Consider the following 20,747-nt stretch of genomic DNA (forward strand, 5'->3'; position numbering starts at 1 on the left):
AGAGTGTGGAATGCGATCACATTGTGAGGGCAGTATACAGATCGAATGCTGGCATCGTGTCGCACATTACATTCATGGCGAGGGAGAAGCCTGGGTGCGAAGAGCTTGTGGAATACCAAGCCAAAACCATTTGGAAGGTGTGGAATAAGGATGTTACTCATCTAATCTTCTGCAGAAAAGCTTCCGAAGCAAATGGTGGGTTCCATCCACTATGTTCCTGCATCGACCCTATGTTGTTTGTTTGAGTTTGACTGATGATCCCACTCTTACAATATGTACAGATGCAGCTAACAGACCAAGGAGACAGCGAAAGTACAGAAAATTCATCTGTTTGGTTTGAACGACAGATGGGATGTTTGCTAGGATCAAGACTGCTTCGATGATGATGGGTATTACTATTATTAACTTATGAACTTTTTGTTTTTGTTTTTGTATCAAGACCTCTTTTGTTTCCGTCTAGAGATTGTTAAGACCCTCTCTTCTAATGTCTACAAGAACGTTACATTTATCCCTTAGATTGATAAATTGCTCTGTACGTATCGTTTTTCTTTGATAGAAAAGTCTCCCCGTTGAATCCCTAAAGAAATCAATATATGGAGAAATTAATTCGATATACATTAATGAAACTATATATAAAAAAATTGATTATATTTTGAAATATCTGATTAGATGTTTTTCTTGACGCCATTCTTGTTCAAGGATAAAAAATTCTTGTGTCCTCTTCCTTCAAGTTTTGAATTTGATAGTTTCTTTTAATCCATTTTGTGTATGGATATTTGCATGTAATATAAATCTAACCCATATTATTGTTTCTTTGATGTTCAAGTAGAGCCTACAATACCAATTTCTCGTAGCCATGCATGCATTCTAATATATTTTTTTATTACAAAGTATCAAACATTCAATTGGATAAAACTGAAGTATATTTCAATGGGAGCAATTAGGTTCGTCTGTTTTGGTCTTTTGTTTGACGTAGACAAGACAAAGCCAACATCCGCTATTCCTCGTACGTATATACTCTCATACGTGTCTCTCTTTTTTTTACCCAAGGATATAAAAAATTTGTTATATATTTGAAATACATGATTGGAGGTTGTAACCTTCTTTTTTTTCAAACTCTTTACTTTCACATGCTTCAATGAGGTTTAAGACTACAAGTTTCCATGTCCTCTTTGTCCATCTTCTTTTTTCCTTTGGGCAATTTAATGTGCTTGACAAGTTCTTTCTATTCAAATTAAGTAGTAATCTGGCTATAACATCCGCCTTTCTTCATGATCAATGTGTTATATGGAAAGAGGAGAATAATAGTGTACAATGTTTTTTTTTCGGTCCCCTAGGACTATAGTCTATAAATCTAGTAAAATAATAATTAAACAAACAAATTCTTTTTTTTTGTTAAACAAACAAATTCTTGTTAACCTAACAAAATAAGTAGCGATAACTATATATTGTTTCAACCAAATGGCACAACAATTTTTAATTCTAAGCACGATAAATTTGGATGTTTTAATAGTTAAAGATGAGAGTAAGAAAAAAACAGGGTTTTTTTTTTGTGACGAAACAAATTATAAAAAAGGGTTTTATTTATGCGTTATTTTTAGTTGGTATTTTTGAACTTTTACATGTAATGTTCATTCAATTATAAATAGCTTTCTTTTTTAAGATGTTAAGAACGTATAGGGAAATTTGCAAAATTAAACTCTTTTCGGAATATTCAATGCTCCTCAATACCTATAATTATTATGGATTACATATATACGTACATTCTCTATAAACGCATAAATATATACTATCACTTCACTTGTACATTATATGGCTATATGCGTGCATTACCAGTAAATTTTGATTATATAATATCGGTATTCCATAATCCAGCGAAACTACCTGGTTCACCTCTGTCAACGTAAATTAATTATATAATTTTATAGAGTCAAATATCTTTTTAACAGAATGATTCGGGTATCCATGCATTCCCGTTTATGATCATTCTTTATTTATATGGACTCGTATATGGACCCAGGAATATTTTTTTAAAAATGATTATGTAAATAATGAAGAAGACAAATGTCACACAAGAAGTTAACAAGGTATAAAAAAATTCAATAGCATAAAAATGCATGCATGCATGAATTTTTAAAAATTATCATATAAAGACACGAATATTGATACCAACCACGGATTTGCAAATAATTCCCACATTCCAACATTGACAATAACGGCATATAAGTGGACAAGTTTTAACCTAATGACATAACCTCGAATCGTATAATTTTATAGAGATAAATATCTTTTTACAGAATTATTCGGATATCCATGCATTCCCGTTTATGATCATTTCTTTATTCATATAGACTCGTATCTGGACTCAAGAATATTATATAAAAAAATGATTATGTAAATGGCGGACTGACCTTATAAAGCGCAGACACCAAAATACCATTCAACTCGAAACATGACTGGAGCCTAAAACGTCGTCGTTTTCTTGTTTCTCCTAACCTTCCAGTTTGCTCAGAAGTTTAGCAGCACGGGGGGAGTTTTCAGACATCAACAATGTCGCCTTCTTTTGCTATGATAAAAGTGCCATATTTTGATATTTTATAATTTCGGTAGGAAAATGATTGGTTTAACTTCTTCTTCTTCTGTTTCGGGTAGGTAAAGAAAAGATTAAATCCCATGAAATTTTACTTAAATATAAGAGAAAATATTGGGTGAATTAGCAACATAATTTGCCCAGATCGGCAAACTAACCACAATTGATTTTTATTATTATTATTTTTTTAACTCAATTCGATAAGTATCAACTTGACTTTCATGCATAATGTAACAAAAATATATTAAAAAGATTTTATTAACTATTGTCTTTCCGCGAACATTACACATGACATGATGTATTAATGCATTTGGTCACGTTTAGATAAAAGTATCATGTTTGTATGTTGTAGCACAAATTGTCGTGGCGGCGATGTGTGCGAATTCCACAACATGATATTAAGAATAATTACAACACAAAATGAATACTTCACGATGTGATTTTGTAGTCGGAGACCCTTTAATTCAAAATAAAATCCAAGTCAACATTCCATCTATATTAAAAAAATGTGTGAAGGAGAAGGAGAAGAACATAGTTGGGTTTTGTCTTAACTTGATGATCCAAATCAATTATATGCTTATTACATGAATGAAAATTTGCTTACACATGTCCGTTATTTATTACAGTTTAATATTTCTGTTTTTTCTAACAAATATATTACATCATCCTTATCTTTTTCGATACAAACAATTTGTTTTTCCGGAATTGTTTGAAAAGCTAAAGTTTCAGAAAATAAAAGATATGCGAATAAAATGGTTGATATTAGTTTTCAAAATGAATTAAAATGTGAAACAGTAGTGATTTCAAAAAAAGTTACAAGAGATTCTTGACGAAAAAAAGGGTATGGAGACACAAGGTCAAACGTATACGTTTATACTTTGACCACACACGACTCATTGTTTTATCGTATTCCTATGTCGTGTCGTGTCTGTTCTTAACCCATCATGAAGAACCGTGAGCTGTTTTTCTGTCGTGACGAAAATACCCTCTGACCATTCTCTTCTTCTTCTTCTTCTTGTGCCATCGCTTCTGGTTCATATCCCCACGGGTGTTACTATTTCACAGTTACCCATACCCTCTGACCATTCTCTTCTTCTTCTTCTTCTTGTGCCATCGCTTCTGGTTCATATACCCACGGGGTGTTACTATTTCACAGTTACCCATCTCTCATTTTCTGACAACCTTCCAAACCCAGATAGAAATTTCCTATCTTTTTTACTCTATCTTCTGTTTTTTTTTTCACTCTGTTTCATTTTTTAGGGTTTAAAGGAAGAAGCAAGAAATGGGTATGGGGACAAGCACTTTCGTCATCAGATGGGTCAATCTTCTTACAATGGTGAGCTTACTCGTTCTTCTTCTGGGCTTAGTTTCTGTTTCCCGCATTGCTTTTGCCTTTTTATCGCCTCATTTGCGTTGCTTGTTGTCTGGAAAACGTGCCTACTTCACTCTGCTCTTGTTCAACTGTGCCTCATTGATTCTGTTTAGGGTATTTGATCCATTGATTGGTTTGTTCATTTTGATCCTTAGTTTACACAAAATAAATCATATTTTGGGGATTTTTTCATTGCCCAATTCCTTCACTATGCCGTTGAATTGAAAATTTTCGTGATTGTATTGTTTCGCTTCATTATGAGTAGCAATGCATTATTCTATATGTATTGTATTGGTATGGGAAATCCTCAGAAAAAAAAAGCAGTGAACTTTGTACAAAATTTCAGTCAAAGAAAATTTTTGTTGCAAGTAACTCAACCCTAAACATTGTTTCTTCCAAAACATAGCAATAACCAGCATTGTTGAAGTTGAAGAGTTCAGTAATTTCTATTGTATGTTACCGTACAAATATATACATATACACAAGCATATATAAGTTTTGCTTACATCTCTCCGTCTCACTGAGGATTTCGCTGTGCAGCTCTTGGCTGTGGCAGTTGTAATCTTTGGAGTATGGTTGAGTACTCATAACGATGGATGCAGAAGGTCCCTCACAATGCCGGTCTTAGCACTCGGTGCCTTCATTTTTGTAATGTGTGTTCCATTTTTTCTGAGTGTTCATTACATTTTTTTTGTTATCGTCCTTATTATACAATAAATCATTTCTATCGATGTTTTCAGATCCATTATCGGGTTTCTTGGAGCGTATAAAAGAAGCACGGTGCTTCTTTGGATTGTATCCTTTTCTCTGATCTGTTTTTTTCCGTGCCATAGATATAGTTTGTTGTTTCGTTTTGTAAAAGAAAAATTTGATTCCTTGACATAATCCTTTGAAGTATCTTGTTGTACTCTTGATCATTTTGATTGCAATCCTCGTCTTCACTGTATTGGCGTAAGTACTGCTTCTCCGGATTATTTCTCGAAGAATTAATTCTGTTTTCTTGTGAAGAGTTTTCAGTGTTTGTTCTCTTGATTCTCAGGTATGATTTTCTTTGGGATTTTACAGGTTCATTGTTACAAACAATGGATCCGGACATGCTAACCCTGGTTTGAGGTAGACGCTTAAAGGTTAATTTGGATTTCAGTTTTTTGAAATCTGTCGTTTTTCAGTCTTTCTCTATTCATCGACCTATATTTAGGCATGTATTTAACTAGATATACATACATACATGGACGCTTTATAAACTTTCAGATACAAGGAATATCACCTCAAGGACTACAGCTCGTGGTTTCTGAAACAGGTACCATGATTTAGAATACATACGAAAAACACCTTCTGTAATTCTCGTAGGTATAACTAAGTTCAGTTCTTCCATGTTTCAGCTTAACAACACCAGTAACTGGAAAAGACTAAAGAGTTGTCTGGTGAAATCCGAGGATTGTGCTAACCTCTCGAGAAAATACAAGGTTTTATACTTTCTTACCACCCGAGAACTAAACTGCCTTATTTATTTGTGTCATTATGTTTGATCTTTCTTCGGGCTCCAGTCATTGAGACAGTTGAAATCAGCAGAGTTAACCCCGATAGAAGCTGGTTGTTGCCAACCACCATCTGAGTATGTTTCTCCTATGATGTTTTTTTTCTTCTGTTTTCTAAGTTTCACAAATATTTTTCCAATGATAAATTTTCCGTGCCTGCAGGTGTGGTTATCCTGCGGTGAATGCTTCATACTACGACTTGAGCTTTCATCCGATAAGTTCCAACAAAGACTGCAAGCTTTACAAGAATTCCCGGGCCATCAAGTGTTACAATTGTGATTCTTGCAAGTAGTTTACCTCTTCCCCTTTTAACTTCTCGTATCGTTCCTGTGGCATAATCTGTCGATATAAACATTCGTTTGATGGGAACTAACTACAGGGCCGGAGTGGCTCAGTACATGAAAACCGAGTGGAGACTGGTCGCAATCTTCAACGTGGTTCTGTTCGTCGTCTTGGTAAGACGTTAACAGCTCGATACCTTTGAACTTGTTTCATCAGTCTAGACAACGAAAAATTATAAGGGTAATATAGTAATTCACGGTTAAATTCCGGCTATATTATACGCATAATTACTATATTACCACCATATAAAAAGAACTGAAGCTTTCTTAGAGCCACCAATGGAGTTCTGAAACGTTTGATGCTCTGTTTCTTCATGACAGTTCATGAAAGCTGTTAACTTTCTGATGTTAAATTGTCCGAGAATCTGATCGTTGTTTTGTCTGTGATGGTCAGTCGATGGTTTACTTCGTCGGGTGTTGCGCGAGAAGGAACGCTGCTAATTACCGTTCTAAAGATTAGAAAAGAGAGAACGGTAATCTCGCCGGAGAAATATTCCGGCACATCTCCGGCAATGTGTTCAAGACAGTGACGAGAGCATTTGCAAGATCAGATCTTTTTGTAAGAAGCAAAGCGCTCCCCTAGTGAAACAATGAAGACTCTATTGAACATGGTTAACCGGTTCGGATTGTGAACCAATTGAATTGAGCATTTGACATTTGGTTGAGCCGTATTTTTTTGCTCTCGTGATAACTATATATTTTTACCATAATTTAAAGTTACATATAGCATATTGTCTACGCTGAAATTCATTAAGAAATATATCAAAGTGGAATTCACACAAAGACAATGAATTTTGAGACGTTAGAAACATGGGTGGGAAAAATAGGAAAAAAATGTATAGTTTATGGGTTTACTTGAATTAAAACTAATATCAACCATTTTCAAAGTAAATTTGATTCAAATTATTTAATTCTATGAACTGTCTTAATGTTTTGAATTACATTTTTTTTTAATTTTATAAAAAACTCTAAAAATGCTAAAATTCTAAGTTACTTTATTTTTCTAAAAAAATTTTACTGAGCCATTATTATTTGAAACATTTAGTGAAATTTAAAAAATGTTCTAATAATTCCGGAAAGATGAGAAAAACCCGAATAATTTTAAAATAAACCCAGTAAATGGTTAAAAGCCTAAAAACCCTTGCCCCAGGTTCTTTGCCTGTTAAACCCTTCGCCTCTCAGGCAAGACCCTTGTCGGAATCTTCGCTTAAACCCTAGAAATTCACCGAAATGTTCTCAACGATTCTCCGGAAACAATCTGACTCCGTCTCGGATCTTCTATGGACCCGAATCATTGCCCGAAACATGGGCGGCGGTCCGAGAACCTTCCCGGGCGGGATCAACAAGTGGCAATGGAAGCGTCTTCACGAGAAGAAAGCTAGAGAGAAGGAGAAAAAGCTGCTTGAGCATGAGAAACAGCTATACGAGGCTAGGATTCGGTCCGAGATTCGGGCAAAGCTCTGGGGGAAACCCGAATCCGGTGAATCTACTGCCAATTCGGGTCAGAGTTACGGACCCATTAGTCCAAAAGAGCATATCAAGGGCTTGGCTGATCGGTTCATGAAGCCTGGAGCGGAGGACTTGTGGAACGAGGACGATGGTCCGGTGAAATCCGATGAAGGGTCGAGATTTTCTCCGCGGGTCAATGGGCGATCAAGTCCAAATGATTCTTCGCCTGGTGACGTGAGAAAACTGTTTTATGAGAACCGTGCTTCGGTAGATAATCTCCGAACTGCGAATTTTGGTAGTGTTAATGGTAGTAGTTTGATCAAGAGTAGGAATTTTTCTGCGATGAGTAGAGGTAAATTTAGGAGAAATGAGAGTTCTTGTGATGAAGATGACTCTAATGTTGAATCAAAGGTGAACACGGTAAGCCCTTTTTCTCGTAAATTCGCCGGTAACAAGGAGAAAGTGAATTCGAGGAACATTAGTGAACTCGTAAGGAACAAGGGTTTGTCTGGTCGGAGAAGGTTCTTTAAGAATGATAGTTCAACTAGTGAGGAGGACTCGGATTTTGATCCCAACGACGAGGAGGGGGAGCAAAAGATGAAAGGGTGGAGGGATGTGAGAAAGACAGGAAGCAGTGCATCTTTGGGAAACTATGATGTGAAACTGACAAAAAGAGTGCATCTACGAGGCTCCGAGGAAGACTTTGATCCTCCAATGGACATTGAATGTATCAGAGAGGATCTTAGGAAGAGAAAGTCTGTGGAAAATCAAATCGGGCAACAAGAACCAGAATCAATTTACAGTGAGAAGAGGTATATAGAGGCTGTTGAAAAGTAGAACATTCTCTCTAAGGCTTTTCATTAGTCAAAGATTCAATTTTTGGTGCATCCTTATCTGAAGATGTCTTGATTCATTCCAAACTGCAGATTCAGTGAATGCAGTATATCTCCTTTGACGCTAAAGGCAATTTCGGCATCTGGAATTGTTAAGATGACCAGAGTACAGGATGCCACTCTATCTGAGTGCCTTGACGGTATGTTTACTTGCTTTGTTATGTCGTGTATGTTGATACCTGTCATTGATGTTTGGTGTGCCTTTGTTTAGTTCAATACATGAAGAAAATATGATCCCTTATCCTACTTCTTTTCCAATGTTGTGTTCCTTTTATTGTTTAATCTTGGTTATCTAGCCTTCCTATTGTAGGAATCCTTCCTTACTTTTGTATTGATGATTAGAAAGGATAATCCTGGTGCTTTGGTAGTAACAAGGATACTCCTGATGCAGGCAAAGATGTTTTGGTCAAAGCCAAAACCGGCACAGGAAAAAGCATGGCCTTTTTGGTACTTCACGAGACCCTCATATCATCACATGGAAATTAATACATGCCATTAGCTTTCTTGCTTGTAGATGATGTTGTTAAATGAAAACAGCTTCCTGCAATTGAAACAGCTCTGAAGGCTATGAATTGTGATAGTGTTCAGAGGGTTCCTCCGGTTTATGTTCTTGTCCTCTGTCCCACGAGAGAACTTGCTAGCCAGCTCGCCGCAGAAGCTAAGGCTTTGCTCAAGTACCATGATGGAATCGGAGTTCAGATGCTAGTTGGAGGTACCCGCTTCAAACTTGATCAGCAGCGTCTAGAATCTGAACCCTGCCAGGTTTGCCTTAATCCCATATGTCACTTGCAGTTTGAAACATGCCCAGGACTCCATGTGTTGGAGAAGTATGATGACAAGTACCACAGAAATTGTGCAACTTACATAACCAAATGTCGAGAAAAGCCATGAATGTTGATAAATATATTATGTAATGCCCTACCTAGAACCACAAACTAGGGGCTTCAATGTCAGGATTTTGGTTGTTTCTGGATTTAGGGGCTGAAATCCTTGAAACCATGATTATGACCTGAAATGGAAAAATCCATAATTTTTTGTTCTGGGTTTGGAAGTTTATTTCAAAGTTTACAGTGCTTGAAAACTTCAGATATCTTTCTGTATCATCCAACAATTTAGTTTTTTTTTCTCAACGATTATCTCTACTGGGTATAGGAAGAATGTCTAATGTTTGTTTGTGCTATGATTCTCACTTTGCATGAAACGTGTATTTGGAAGTGCTAATCTTATTTCTTCCTGGTCTTTCTGCAGATTCTAATTGCAACACCTGGCAGACTGTTGGATCACATAGAGAATAAGTCTGGCCTCACCGTGCGTTTGATGGCACTGAAAATGTTTATACTAGATGAGGCTGATCTCTTGCTAGACCTAGGATTCCGGAGAGATGTGGAAAAAATTGTGGACTGTTTGCCTCGACAGAGGCAATCTCTTCTCTTTTCTGCAACCATTCCAAAAGAGGTACGGATATTATACATAAATGCTTTTAACTTCTGTGTACATATATGCTATCCCCATCCGATGGATAAAAAATAGGGGGTTTTAGGATTATAATGCAGAAGATGAGTAAAAGTAAGGGGTTTTATACTGAATTTGGTTGGATAATGCAGGTCCGTCGTGTATCTCAGCTTGTTCTGAAGAGGGATCACTCTTACATCGACACAGTTGGCGTTGGTTGTGTAGAGACACATGAGAAGGTAAACTTAAACTCTGGTTTATTTGTTATTTTGCTTCTCGTGAACTTATAATCATCAATTCTGATTGTCAAAAGACAAAACTGCAACATCACAATTTCTGTGTTGTGTCAAACTCATTTCTAAAGAACTTCAACTCATATCTGGTCTCTATCGGTTCCCTCCAAATTTCGAAGAGGAAATTTCATGATTTCGATGACTTAACCTTGGTCCATGAACAATTGGTTTGCTTCAGGTTAAGCAATCTTGTCTCGTTGCATCACACGAGTTGCATTTCCATGTGGTACACCAGTTGCTGAAAGAGCATATTGCTAAAACACCCGATTACAAGGTAAAAATGTTCATTGACATGGTTTTACCTTGGCCTTTGGCAACCTTATGCTGTCTTGTTTCTAAAAGCTTCCAACTTTGTCGTAGATCATAGTGTTCTGTTCTACCGGAATGGTTACATCATTGATGTACATGCTGCTCCGGGAAATGAAAATGAACGTTAGAGAGATCCACGCGAGGAAAACACAGCTCTTCAGAACTCGTGTTTCCGATGAGTTCAAGGATGCAAAAAGGCTGATCCTTGTCACATCTGATGTATCTGCTCGTGGAATGAATTATCCCAATGTTACTTTGGTTGTCCAGGTAAACAAACATACACGCGCACATGCTTGGGTAAAATCTCGACAGGGCGAAAATTAGGGAAAGGGTCTTTTCTAGGCAATGTAGGGTTATCGGGATTGTCATCAATAATAAGAGTTTAAGATATAGTTTTGATGTTGTATATTGGTTAGGTCGGAATACCAACTGATCGGGAACAATATATCCATCGACTTGGAAGAACTGGAAGAGAAGGCAAAGAAGGAGAAGGTGTGTTGTTGATTGCGCCATGGGAAAGATACTTTCTTGATGAATTGAAAGATTTGCCTCTCGAGCGACTTCCTGTTCCAGATCTTGAATCAGAAGTTAAACTTCAGGTGCACACTGTAACCTTCTTCTGCTTGAATTTCATGTCGAGTGAAAATGGAAATGCACGAACGAAGATAACGTTGTTTCGGTTTCTGATGGCCGGTGATGAATCTTGAAGCTTGAGATTTATTTGCGTGATTTGTGATGCATCATGTTTGATTATGATTGGCGATGAATGTTGATGCATGATGGGTGATTCATGTTTATGATTATGATGCAATCAATGTGCGTGATGCATGATTATGTGCTACACTTGATTATGGCAAATACTGTGGTGTGCATGATACATCATGCGTTTTGGATTATAAGTGATTCATGGCTGATGCACCATGCATGACAAATGGTGACACTTTGATGATGCGTCATGATTATAATGATCTGGGCGTGCTTCATGACCACGGCGATTAGATGTCGTTGCATATGATGCTTATTGTATGGCATATTTGATGCGATGCATCATTAGTCATGACCGACTGCATAGGACGCATACACCTGATGGTCATGATGGTTGAATTCTCTCTTGACATTGTTTCTTGTAACGCAAGTAACCTCCGGTTTACCACTCTTAACCAGGTCGATGATTCAATGGCCAAGATTGATACCAGCGTGAAAGAAGCGGCATACCATGCTTGGCTCGGTTATTACAACTCCATTCGCGAAACCGGTCGAGACAAGACCACATTGGCCGAGTTAGCTAACCAATTTTGTCGGTCCATCGGTTTACAAAAACCGCCTGCATTGTTCCGGAGAACCGCTGTGAAAATGGGTCTCAAGGGTGTACCCGGTATTCCCATCCGCAAGTAAACCGGCTTCTTTAGTAAACCGAACTGGTTTTGTTTTGGTTTAATTTAACACCCATGTTTGTGATGCAACGTATATCAACATTGATTTTGAAGATGGGTCCATGTGTAATAAACAATTTGGATTATATTTAATGTTATTTAATTGATGGTCAAATTAATGTTTCATTTCGTATGTGTATATGGACCAATAGTTTTGAGTATGGCAAATTGCAATTTAGATTATTTTTATGATAGACTGAATGCAAAGTCTAACTGCAAAAAGGATTAAAAAGCCTTGTCCAAATTTACCAATCGTGTTTTATATAAACACGTATATATATATATATATGTATGTATACATACAAGTATATGGGCCGCGTCTGTGTGTTTGTATTTAGTGACGAAATGTGGAAAAAATAAAGACTTCCTAAATGTTGTAGTGCGGTCTTCGTGAATACACGTTTGTGGTAGGCATCCATTTAATGGTCACTTTTAATTAATACGTAGTTAATTTTCTCTAACACATTCCACCAAAAATGTTTTAAAACTTTAATAAATAGACGCATGAAATTGGCAGTGAGGCATACCATAATCAGATTGCACATACGAATAGTTTATTAAAAATATGCATGTGTATATATATATATATATAGAGATGTCATGCAAATGAAATGAGATTGCTACATTACAGAATCATAAAACAAGATTAAAGTATATAAACATTTATAACATTGATGTATCAAAGCGTATACACATATACTTAATTTATTAAAAAAATGGTTACGTTACGTCCATATAATCTGATTGTTCCAATTTGAATAATAAGAAGAGAGTCAACGCCATGATCAAGGCCGTCCAATCCATTGACGGAAAACGTGTGCTTCGCGCGACTACTCCAATTTAAATGAAATTACATAATTACCCCTTAGTATTGTTTCTTGGGTACGGAAACGTCAACTCTTCCGCTCCTCTTTTTACAAAGAAAACGCGATTATATTATATATACACACACGTTATATATGTACGTTCACATCATTAAATGAATCTACACATATTTTATACGTTTGTACGTGTATATGAATGCAACCTTTCTTACGCGAAAAGGGTATCTCCGTCATTACACACTAACAAACAATATTTTAGTTACGCGAGTTTTTGTTTGTTTCCCCATCGGCCCAAAGTCCTTGCATCGACCCCCTCATTAATATAAATCAAACCCTAAAACTTATATTATAACCCAAAAGAATAAAACCAAAGAAGAAAAAATGAAATATTCAAGCCAAAGAACTTTGTTTCTCATCTTCTTGATCTTCCTCTTCGCCGTGATCTGTATCTCCGATGGTCGGAATCTCCGTCCCGACAAATCAGCTTCAAGGGAAAAACAAGAAGAATCGGAAGTGTGGGTGAAGGAACCGAAGCGGACGATGACGGCGGACTTCTACAGAGATTTCCGGCGAACCCCCACCGGAGCCACCGTGAGAATCTTAACCGGTCAGAAACCGGACCCGGTTTACGGAGTTTCCGGCAGAGAAGTTCCCGCCGGTCCAAACCCTCTTCACAACCGATGAAATAGTATCTTATTATTGTTTTGTTAAATTTAAAAAAATTGTTATAATGTGTATTTGATGTTCGTATATAGATATGCATTGATAAATTGATATATGTTTGGAGAGTTTTTATATTTTATCAAGTACGTACATCTCTGGCTGTGTTTGAAAGAGAGCTGAGATCGGAGAAACAAAAGGGATCACGCGATTTTATTTTTATTTTTTTTGTTGGGTTGTACTTAATGTATTATGATTATTGCTATAAATCTCTATCATGTTAGTTGCGAGAGTCTACAAATTTTATTACTATTATTATTTTGTCTAATCGATTTATTACCCTATTTTTAGTCTTCTTATTTACGTACAATTTAATGATAATGTGATAGTTATGAACGTAGGGACCGTTTGTTTGACCATTTTTTTTAAGTCCAAGATGTTACATGATATATCGACACAGATATCAAATATTTATTCATACAAGTAACCGTAAACGCATATATGACATGGATATAGTATATATATCATACTGATAATTGAAACGCTCTTTTTGGTATTTATAGACAATTTTGTATCACTGATATATATATTATGCTAAATCTTTTTAATGATGGACATATTTCAAACATTCTTGACTGCGCAGTTGAAAACAAATCGTATTAATTTAATCGACTTCTTACAAATTGTTCTACTTAACCCTAGCGGATTAATGTGTGATTATATAATATCAATATATCATAATTTTATCTTATTGATTTATTATTCTATCCACATGCAACTCTGAATCATTTAGTAATACTTAAATTTATATTTCATAAAGATTTAATGTGTATCTAAAGGATCTACAACGTAAGATATACTTACACATATTGCAAGATCCAATCCAAAATTCTAATTATATTATCTAAGATTAAAATACTCTAATTTCAAATCAGTATTGTGTTGGTTCTGACATTATATGTTGTTATAAATGGCTAATATTTAATTGTCTTCATCAATTATAATCAAATCAATGTTTTTTATCAATGCATGTAGAGGGATAATAAAAATTATTTGCATGCTTAGCGTTTTCTTTCCCGGGAGTCAAAATAAGAGGGATAATGAAATTATTTGTATATTATAGAATATTATTCATGGCTGACATCACAATTTCCGTAATTGTCTGATCGTATATTTTTTACACCAAATATTATCGAATTAGATCTTGATATTTTTTATCCGATCGTTGTTGAACATTTCAATTTAGTTTTATGACATAACTAGTATAATGGCATGTTGATAACTCTTCTAATGCAACAGTAATCTTGAAATCTATAACATTATGGGACCCCACGAAGAAGTTTTGCTACAATAAATATTAAAAATATATACTTATAGACAGTATTATAATTTCGTTTCGTACAAGTTTTAACCTCTAGGTGTGATGAGACACTAATTGATAGACAAACGTTGAAATTGCACAAAGACAAGCTAATTAATAGACCCAATCAGAAGTTAAATTTATAGAATTTGAGTGTTAGAAAATGCTTAGGAAAATTTCATATAATGAAATAATTTGTAGCCTTTTTTCTTGTTACTGTAATTGCAATATATGTATCATTTTTCACTCTATTAATTTCGATTTTGCAGATATTTTTCCAATATTAATATGCAAAAGATAGAATCGGATTATATTGTAAGTTAAGGAGACGACAAGAGAATTTCCGTTATTATACGTATGTATTAATATTTCGACGAATGTCACTGTTCATGTCTATGAAATATAAAAGAGTGATTCTAAGATATTTGGGTTATATTTTTTAACAAAATATAGTTACTCGCCAATATGATAATATTCTAAACATTAGGGTTCTAGTTGAGATTAAAATATTTTGTAGGGGTCAACAAGTAAACGTTTAGGACATGGTGTGACACGTGTCCTCGAATGCCAACGTGACGTTATAATTCCGAAGTTGCAATCGCTCAGCCAGTGAGTGGCGAGACTGTGGAGAATCATTGATCGCCGGAGAAATTCAACTTCCGGCATGCTGCGTCAGCTTCCGCCGACAATTACGGCGGATAAGTCGCCGGACTGGCTTCCCGCCGGTTGGATCGCTCAATCTACTGTGCTTAAAAGCGGCCGCGAAGTTAGGGTACCGATTTCCTGTTCTCTTGAGTCCATTCGCTTCTTTGTCTGCGATTCCTCAGCTTTGATACTAAAATTAGTCCTTTCAGTTTTTAACCAAATTTTTTAGAATCCATAATCAATTGAGAAAATCGACGATTAATTCGCGTATGTAGTAGTGTATATGGGTTTATATGTGTGTTTACTCATGAACATATATATAATTGATGTACATTGCATGTGCATGTGTAGACATTGGACTTCAGATTTATCATTTTGCTATACAGATAATGGATTTCAAATGTATGTTCATCCAAATGTATACGCGTTTTTGGATGATATGGTCAATGTGTTTTGTGTATGTACTCTGAAAATTCAAGTTCCTTGGTTGCAAGCTGAAGTTATATGCTGATCAAATTTCTTGTTCCTTTGCAGTCTTACACGCATTTGAACACATGTCAAAGGTTCTCTAGCAAGGATGATGTTCTTCAATACATTGAAATGGAGAAAATTCGTGAGATTCGATACTCAGAAACTGAGAGGGAGAAAGTGAGGACCTCTTCCATTTTTGTTATAATTTGTTCTTCTTGGCTGTAATCTTATCGATTCTTCTATCTTACAGAATTGTGGCATGACAATTCAAAATCCTGGGTGGCTTCCAGATCATTGGGTAATGGAGGAAAGAAAAGGATCTAGCGGAAATGTCTACAAGGTATTATACAGTTCCTATTCATAAAGAGCCATTTCCTTTGTCAGAAATGTGGATATATTGATGTTCTTACTTTTGCTTCAACTTGTATATATCTCCTTCCTGCAGGTTTACACTAACCTTTCAACCGGATATAAATGCTATACCAAACGAGCTGTACAACGATGCCTTGGATATGCCGAGCAAGAAAGTGGTGAGCAGAAAGAGGTATATGCCTTGAGAGATCTCTTGACACACCTTACGTTCTCGTTTCAAGACTATCCTCTGCTCATATTTGCTACGCGTGCAAGATGTGTAAAGAGATTGAAGTCTAACATGATTTTTGTTCCAAGCAAAAAACCCCGATCACAAAAATAGGAGCAGATATCTGATGAACAAAACGATTTCTTGTGGGTGGATTCTCAATGAAATCTTGATAACTCGATGATTATAAGTCTCCGACATAGACTTCCTTAATAACACACGCTTTATGGTTGTTGTTGTGTATACTTGTATTCTTTCTCTTGGAATTTCCCTAAGTGTCATATATCTCAATCATAATTTCTGTCTTTATAGTTAATGTTGACAACAAATGATAAACCAGAATGGCTGCCACAGAATTGGATAATGGAGGTGAGAACCACCAAAAGTGGGAAACACAAGGTATGGAAATATGGCTGCTTCATATACATGGAGCAAGTATTTACCACCTTTCCTGATCATTGGCCTTCGAAAGGATTATGCATGTATAAAATTATAAGCCAAATAGTGAACGTAGGCTGGATTGGTGTTGCTTATTTGATCTTTATTTACTATATTGTTGCTTTGAGCTGCTAAAACCTATCTGATACTACTCGAATAGTTTCTCAGAGAAATGATTTGTGATTGAATCAAACCAAATAGCAAACAATACCCTAAATCATGGAATTATAATAAACATACTTTTTTCTGTCTTTTGTCTTTGTTTCCTGTCATAGATTTACATCGATATGGTGAGCGGGTGTAAATGCCATTCGAAGGCAGACGTAATTCGGTTTCTTGATTCTCTAAAACTTGAAGCTTCAACAAAAGAATTGGAGGACAGAGGGACCAATGAAGACATTGTAAGAAACATTTGTCATATGTCAAAGTAGAAGTTTCTTTCTTTTTTTCTCCCTGGTCTTACTAAGAGAAAAGCTAAAAGTCATTTGACATAGGAATCTCTTCTCATGTGAATTATCTTCTTTCTTCTTCTTCTTCTTTTTTCTCTCCCTATTTTACTTTCTTATCCTGATTCCTGTTTGGTTAAGTATGGACACCGTGGAGAGTTACCTGCCTATCCAAAGATGAAGCTGAGAACAAGAAAGAGAGGGTTAACCAAGGGAAAACAGATTGAGGTACAAGTTTCTGATTCAACATCTCGCCTCAGATGGTTTTGCTTGTAAATTCTTTCTTTTTTCAATTACTTTTCTTAACCGTTAGTTTAACAAAGTAGGATAATCTAGTTTCTTCTTCAGATGAGTTGGGTTCCTCATCAACATATGCTGAATGAATATGCATGTATTTATTTTAGCCACCATCGCCACCAGCAAGAAGGCAGAAACTGCGGTCCTGTGGAACAAGGCGGCAACTGTTTGTGGGTAAGGGGAGAAAAAAAAAACAAGGGTCTTACAAGAATTGATTGGTAATGATCCCATTGCTTGCTCTAATGACATAATCATTGCTGCAGATGACGATACCAACTGTTTTGGTGAGGATGCACTACCAGAAGCAGAAGCCTTAACAGATGCAAACCATAATGAGACAGATTCTTTAGAAGCGGAACTGTTTGTATCTCCCTTAGCTGTCGGTCATGCAGAGGAAGATCTACATGATGTCGTGGTTCAGTTTGATGATCTGACAAAGGAAAGCTTAGGTATGACTGTTTCATCTCTGTCTGAAATCAACGTGGGGTGTCAAGGTGGTTTGCCAGAGAAGGATCTGAATGAATGTAGGATTGAAGAAATAGGTGCGACAAGCATTGAGATGCCTTCAACTGATCCTAAAGTTGGTAAAGACGGTCTATTGATGAGTGGAAGTGAATCAGCTGAGGATGAAACATATCAGGAGTCTGGATGTAAGAGCAAAGAGCCTCTTAAAGAGCAAGCCCTTCAAGGAGTGAAACCGTGTCCAGAGGAAATAACAAAAGTGTCAAGCCGATTGCTTTTCTTTCCTTTCAGGGATGCATCTACAGATGCAGATCATGCACCTGCTCTCGACACTTCTACTGCTACATTATCTGCAGACGATCTCGGCAAAACCATTGAGCTTACTAAAGCATCATGCCCTGATAACCCAGGACGGAAGAATATCCGTATTAGTAGAATGCAAAATAAGAGCATCCGAACAAGTTTGCCCAAGAAAAAGGATAAAGACCACCAAATACCTTTTGGGTCAACTGAACAACATGAGAAAGCAGAGACACCCAGTAAACTGCGAGGCGAAAGAAGCAAAAAGGCAAGCATGAGTGCATCAGTGGAGCAACGTCTGGGTCTATACGGATCTTGGCAGGAAACGCATGATTTTGCCTGTAAAAATTCGCCAAGAATTGGTATGTCGGCAATAGCAGGGTCTTCAAGGAACAGCAGAAGATCTGCAAGACAATTAATGGGTCATTGGCCGGACCTATGCCCGGAATTTGTATTTGAGACCCTCACCAGTGCAACCCGAAAAGAGGATGACTCAGTAGTCCGGATATACTTGGAAGAACAACATGTTACTGCTGCAGGAAACACTGATGGTAATCTCCCTTTACCCGATTTTGGATTGCCTAGCTTTGCTCATCAACCTGATTGGCATAACTAAAGAGCTTTTGCCAAGTCCCAGTGGATATTGGCTTTTTAATTCAACCTACACTCTGAATCCAAGCTTTAGCTAGTTGCAGGAGACCAAGATCCTTCTGACTTGTGTTCTTTTGGTAGCTGTTCATATATGAGACTCTTAACGAATCAGAGTCTTTGGGATTGTGAACACAGCCCGTGTTGCAATCCATGTGGCCGTGAGCATATTTGTAAGAAAACGAGTTTTGTATATATGTAAGAAAAATCAGCGGCCCACTTTTACGAGTTTATGTAAGAAAATGCATGAAACACAGAAAGTTTGATGTTTTAGAAACTTGAGACACAAGAAACGCTGAATGTTCATTCAAAGCCCACACCCAAATCAGACTTGCAACAATTAAGACGAGTTTTCCCGATAATTAAAAAAAAAAGAGTCCAAATCAGGGCTGAACGCAAAGACAGCATTCTCTCAACAAAAACCAAACTCGTTCACTTCCTCAACGAAGAGATTTCTGTGGATGTCTTAGTATGATGCTTCAGAATGCTTCCACCCTCCATAGGACTCCTCGAAATCCAAGCTACGAGTTTCCTGACAATTAACACACCATTCTTCTTCAGTACTTTCAAGGGCTGACTGAAATCAAGAACTGTGATGATTGATTACCTCGGGGGTGAAACTGAGGCCGACCCAAATCTCTCCTTTGTATTCTTCTTCTTTGACCACATTGTACGCTATTGGCGCTATTTTTCCTTCGATGAAAACCGGCTCCAACGGTATTCTGCATTGTTTGTTTCAAACGACAATGGCTCTGAGACTTTTCGACAGATAAGAGCCTATAGATATGCAGCAGAGGAAGTGTATAAAAAAAAAGGATTTATGATGTTCTGAAAGCTTACGTTGCTTCACCAACAAAGTCATCCTCGGTGAACGTATCCTTGTCCAAGATTTTCATTCTCAGCTCTGAAGTTCCTTCGGTAACAGTGAACATGAATGTCTCGTTCCATTCCGGATCCGAACCCTGTCCTGAAAAGATCACATCAAAATTTGGTTTTGCTTCTCAGTTCACGAAACAAAAAGGGATCTTTCTATTGCAGATGACACTTTAAGCACTAGCAGGAGGATAATTTCTTGATCTTGAATCCAAATCACTCACCTGACGCAACACTGCTCTTCTGATCTTGAGTTCGGCAAGTGATAACCACATAAGGGTCCATGTTATCTGAAAATGTTGGGAATCGAAACTCAAGTCAGAACAGGTGCATGCATAAATGCACAAACCTCAAGCCGTGCATCCAACACAGAGATGTGTGCATAAGCAGGGCATATTCTATAGAGTGCTAAACTTGATCATCAAATAAACCAACAGATCAATGAATTGAAGACAGCGAATATATGTTGATAATAACAATCATTCCAGTCCAAATCCATCCATCAAAAAGTCAAATGACTCAGATCGTAAAGAATATAAATCAACTCGAGCTTCGAATTCCAGATTTATATCAGATCAGCTATAAATCAATCAAATTCACTCTTGCCGCAAAAAAAAAAAAAAAAAAAAAAAGCTTAAGATCTTTCAAGCCATCATAAGCGCAAAACATGGTTATCTCCGCATCATACATACAGACCCATGAAATTTTCCACACGCAATATACATTGTCAATGATCAAACACCATAAAACTGAAGCTCATCACATTATCATCCAAAAAGTCGACGCCTTTATACGCCTATCAACATGCATTTTCAGATATCACACGTTTGGATCAAAACCCATCAACGAAAACGTAGAGGGTTTCCATAATTTCAAAGAAAGACATGAAATTTCGAAAGAAAAAAAAAACACGAAAACGAAAAAGCTTACTCAGAAAATCCGTGTCCTCGAGACCCTTGGCATTGACAAGAAGAACTTCCAGAGTTCCGTGCGGCATTTTTTTTTTCTCAGAGAAGAGAAAATGCGAAGAACAGATCCCGAGAGTGAGGGAGCTTTGTCCGATCACTCGTATC

General features: G+C 36.7%; 5 protein-coding genes and 1 long non-coding RNA gene across 9 annotated transcripts; 5 read left to right on the forward strand and 1 right to left on the reverse strand.

Moving 5' to 3' along the window:
• The first annotated feature begins 6 nt into the window (after positions 1–6).
• LOC109116507 lies at positions 7–551 on the forward strand. The gene is made up of 2 exons (XR_002023997.1): positions 7–195; positions 282–551. It is a non-coding gene; the product is annotated as an uncharacterized LOC109116507 (long non-coding RNA).
• A 3,116-nt stretch (positions 552–3,667) lies between these two features.
• Positions 3,668–6,551, forward strand: LOC104809409 (tetraspanin-10). 2 transcript variants are annotated; one of them, XR_771176.2, is made up of 11 exons: positions 3,668–3,926; positions 4,503–4,615; positions 4,703–4,757; positions 4,858–4,913; positions 5,028–5,075; positions 5,214–5,262; positions 5,345–5,428; positions 5,510–5,577; positions 5,663–5,784; positions 5,880–5,955; positions 6,236–6,551. XR_771176.2 is itself a non-coding variant. In XM_010535393.2 (11 exons), exons 1-11 carry the CDS (start codon positions 3,873–3,875, stop codon positions 6,299–6,301), a joined length of 795 nt encoding a protein of 264 aa, XP_010533695.1. In that variant the 5' UTR covers positions 3,668–3,872; the 3' UTR covers positions 6,302–6,551. The 2 variants fall into 2 exon arrangements, 1 of the variants encoding a protein (XP_010533695.1); XM_010535393.2 differs by having other exon boundaries at positions 5,663–5,788.
• A 450-nt stretch (positions 6,552–7,001) lies between these two features.
• LOC104809410 (probable DEAD-box ATP-dependent RNA helicase 48) lies at positions 7,002–11,796 on the forward strand. The gene is made up of 10 exons (XM_010535395.2): positions 7,002–8,102; positions 8,217–8,323; positions 8,575–8,630; positions 8,721–8,945; positions 9,432–9,638; positions 9,788–9,874; positions 10,107–10,202; positions 10,289–10,504; positions 10,654–10,836; positions 11,402–11,796. The coding sequence occupies exons 1-10, from the start codon at positions 7,072–7,074 to the stop codon at positions 11,630–11,632; spliced, it is 2,439 nt and encodes an 812-aa protein (XP_010533697.1). The 5' UTR covers positions 7,002–7,071; the 3' UTR covers positions 11,633–11,796.
• Positions 11,797–12,835: 1,039 nt separating this feature from the next.
• Positions 12,836–13,437, forward strand: LOC109116516 (CLAVATA3/ESR (CLE)-related protein 2). Its single transcript, XM_019202096.1, has one exon. The coding sequence runs from the start codon at positions 12,876–12,878 to the stop codon at positions 13,176–13,178; it is 303 nt and encodes a 100-aa protein (XP_019057641.1). The 5' UTR covers positions 12,836–12,875; the 3' UTR covers positions 13,179–13,437.
• Positions 13,438–15,127: 1,690 nt separating this feature from the next.
• LOC104809412 lies at positions 15,128–19,029 on the forward strand. 3 transcript variants are annotated; one of them, XM_010535400.2, is made up of 10 exons: positions 15,128–15,286; positions 15,694–15,807; positions 15,881–15,970; positions 16,076–16,174; positions 16,523–16,609; positions 16,924–17,049; positions 17,236–17,322; positions 17,499–17,565; positions 17,655–17,840; positions 17,920–18,027. In XM_010535400.2, the coding sequence occupies exons 1-10, from the start codon at positions 15,179–15,181 to the stop codon at positions 17,931–17,933; spliced, it is 978 nt and encodes a 325-aa protein (XP_010533702.1). In that variant the 5' UTR covers positions 15,128–15,178; the 3' UTR covers positions 17,934–18,027. The 3 variants fall into 3 exon arrangements, with proteins under 3 accessions (XP_010533702.1, XP_010533700.1, XP_010533701.1); XM_010535398.1 differs by having other exon boundaries at positions 17,655–19,029; XM_010535399.1 differs by lacking the exon at positions 16,523–16,609 and having other exon boundaries at positions 17,655–19,029.
• A 19-nt stretch (positions 19,030–19,048) lies between these two features.
• Positions 19,049–20,747, reverse strand: LOC104809411 (C2 domain-containing protein At1g63220). Its single transcript, XM_010535397.1, has 5 exons — positions 20,605–20,747; positions 19,899–19,964; positions 19,642–19,768; positions 19,409–19,523; positions 19,049–19,333 (listed from the first exon to the last, which is right to left on the reverse strand). Exons 1-5 carry the CDS (start codon positions 20,669–20,671, stop codon positions 19,268–19,270), a joined length of 441 nt encoding a protein of 146 aa, XP_010533699.1. The 5' UTR covers positions 20,672–20,747; the 3' UTR covers positions 19,049–19,267.

The sequence above is a fragment of the Tarenaya hassleriana genome, unplaced genomic scaffold, assembly GCF_000463585.1.
Source record: "Tarenaya hassleriana unplaced genomic scaffold, ASM46358v1 Cleome16, whole genome shotgun sequence".
NCBI classification, from domain to species: Eukaryota; Viridiplantae; Streptophyta; class Magnoliopsida; order Brassicales; family Cleomaceae; genus Tarenaya; species Tarenaya hassleriana.

Bases quoted from the DNA above. Each gene is read 5' to 3' on its own strand.
- LOC104809409 (XM_010535393.2), top strand. From the start codon at position 3,873: ATGGGTATGGGGACAAGCACTTTCGTCATCAGATGGGTCAATCTTCTT. The intron at 4,914-5,027 runs GTAAGTACTGCT...GGGATTTTACAG, and splicing joins CTCGTCTTCACTGTATTGGC to GTTCATTGTTACAAACAATG. The intron at 5,429-5,509 runs GTTTTATACTTT...TTCGGGCTCCAG, and splicing joins ACCTCTCGAGAAAATACAAG to TCATTGAGACAGTTGAAATC.
- LOC104809410 (XM_010535395.2), top strand. From the start codon at position 7,072: ATGTTCTCAACGATTCTCCGGAAACAATCTGACTCCGTCTCGGATCTT. The intron at 8,103-8,216 runs GTATATAGAGGC...TCCAAACTGCAG, and splicing joins TCAATTTACAGTGAGAAGAG to ATTCAGTGAATGCAGTATAT. The intron at 10,837-11,401 runs GTGCACACTGTA...ACTCTTAACCAG, and splicing joins AATCAGAAGTTAAACTTCAG to GTCGATGATTCAATGGCCAA.
- LOC109116516 (XM_019202096.1), top strand. From the start codon at position 12,876: ATGAAATATTCAAGCCAAAGAACTTTGTTTCTCATCTTCTTGATCTTC.
- LOC104809412 (XM_010535398.1), top strand. From the start codon at position 15,179: ATGCTGCGTCAGCTTCCGCCGACAATTACGGCGGATAAGTCGCCGGAC. The intron at 17,050-17,235 runs GTAAGAAACATT...TGTTTGGTTAAG, and splicing joins GAGGGACCAATGAAGACATT to TATGGACACCGTGGAGAGTT. The intron at 17,566-17,654 runs GTAAGGGGAGAA...TCATTGCTGCAG, and splicing joins AAGGCGGCAACTGTTTGTGG to ATGACGATACCAACTGTTTT.
- LOC104809411 (XM_010535397.1), bottom strand. From the start codon at position 20,671: ATGCCGCACGGAACTCTGGAAGTTCTTCTTGTCAATGCCAAGGGTCTC. The intron at 19,769-19,898 runs GTGAGTGATTTG...TGATCTTTTCAG, and splicing joins GAAGAGCAGTGTTGCGTCAG to GACAGGGTTCGGATCCGGAA. The intron at 19,334-19,408 runs GTAATCAATCAT...GTTAATTGTCAG, and splicing joins GCCTCAGTTTCACCCCCGAG to GAAACTCGTAGCTTGGATTT.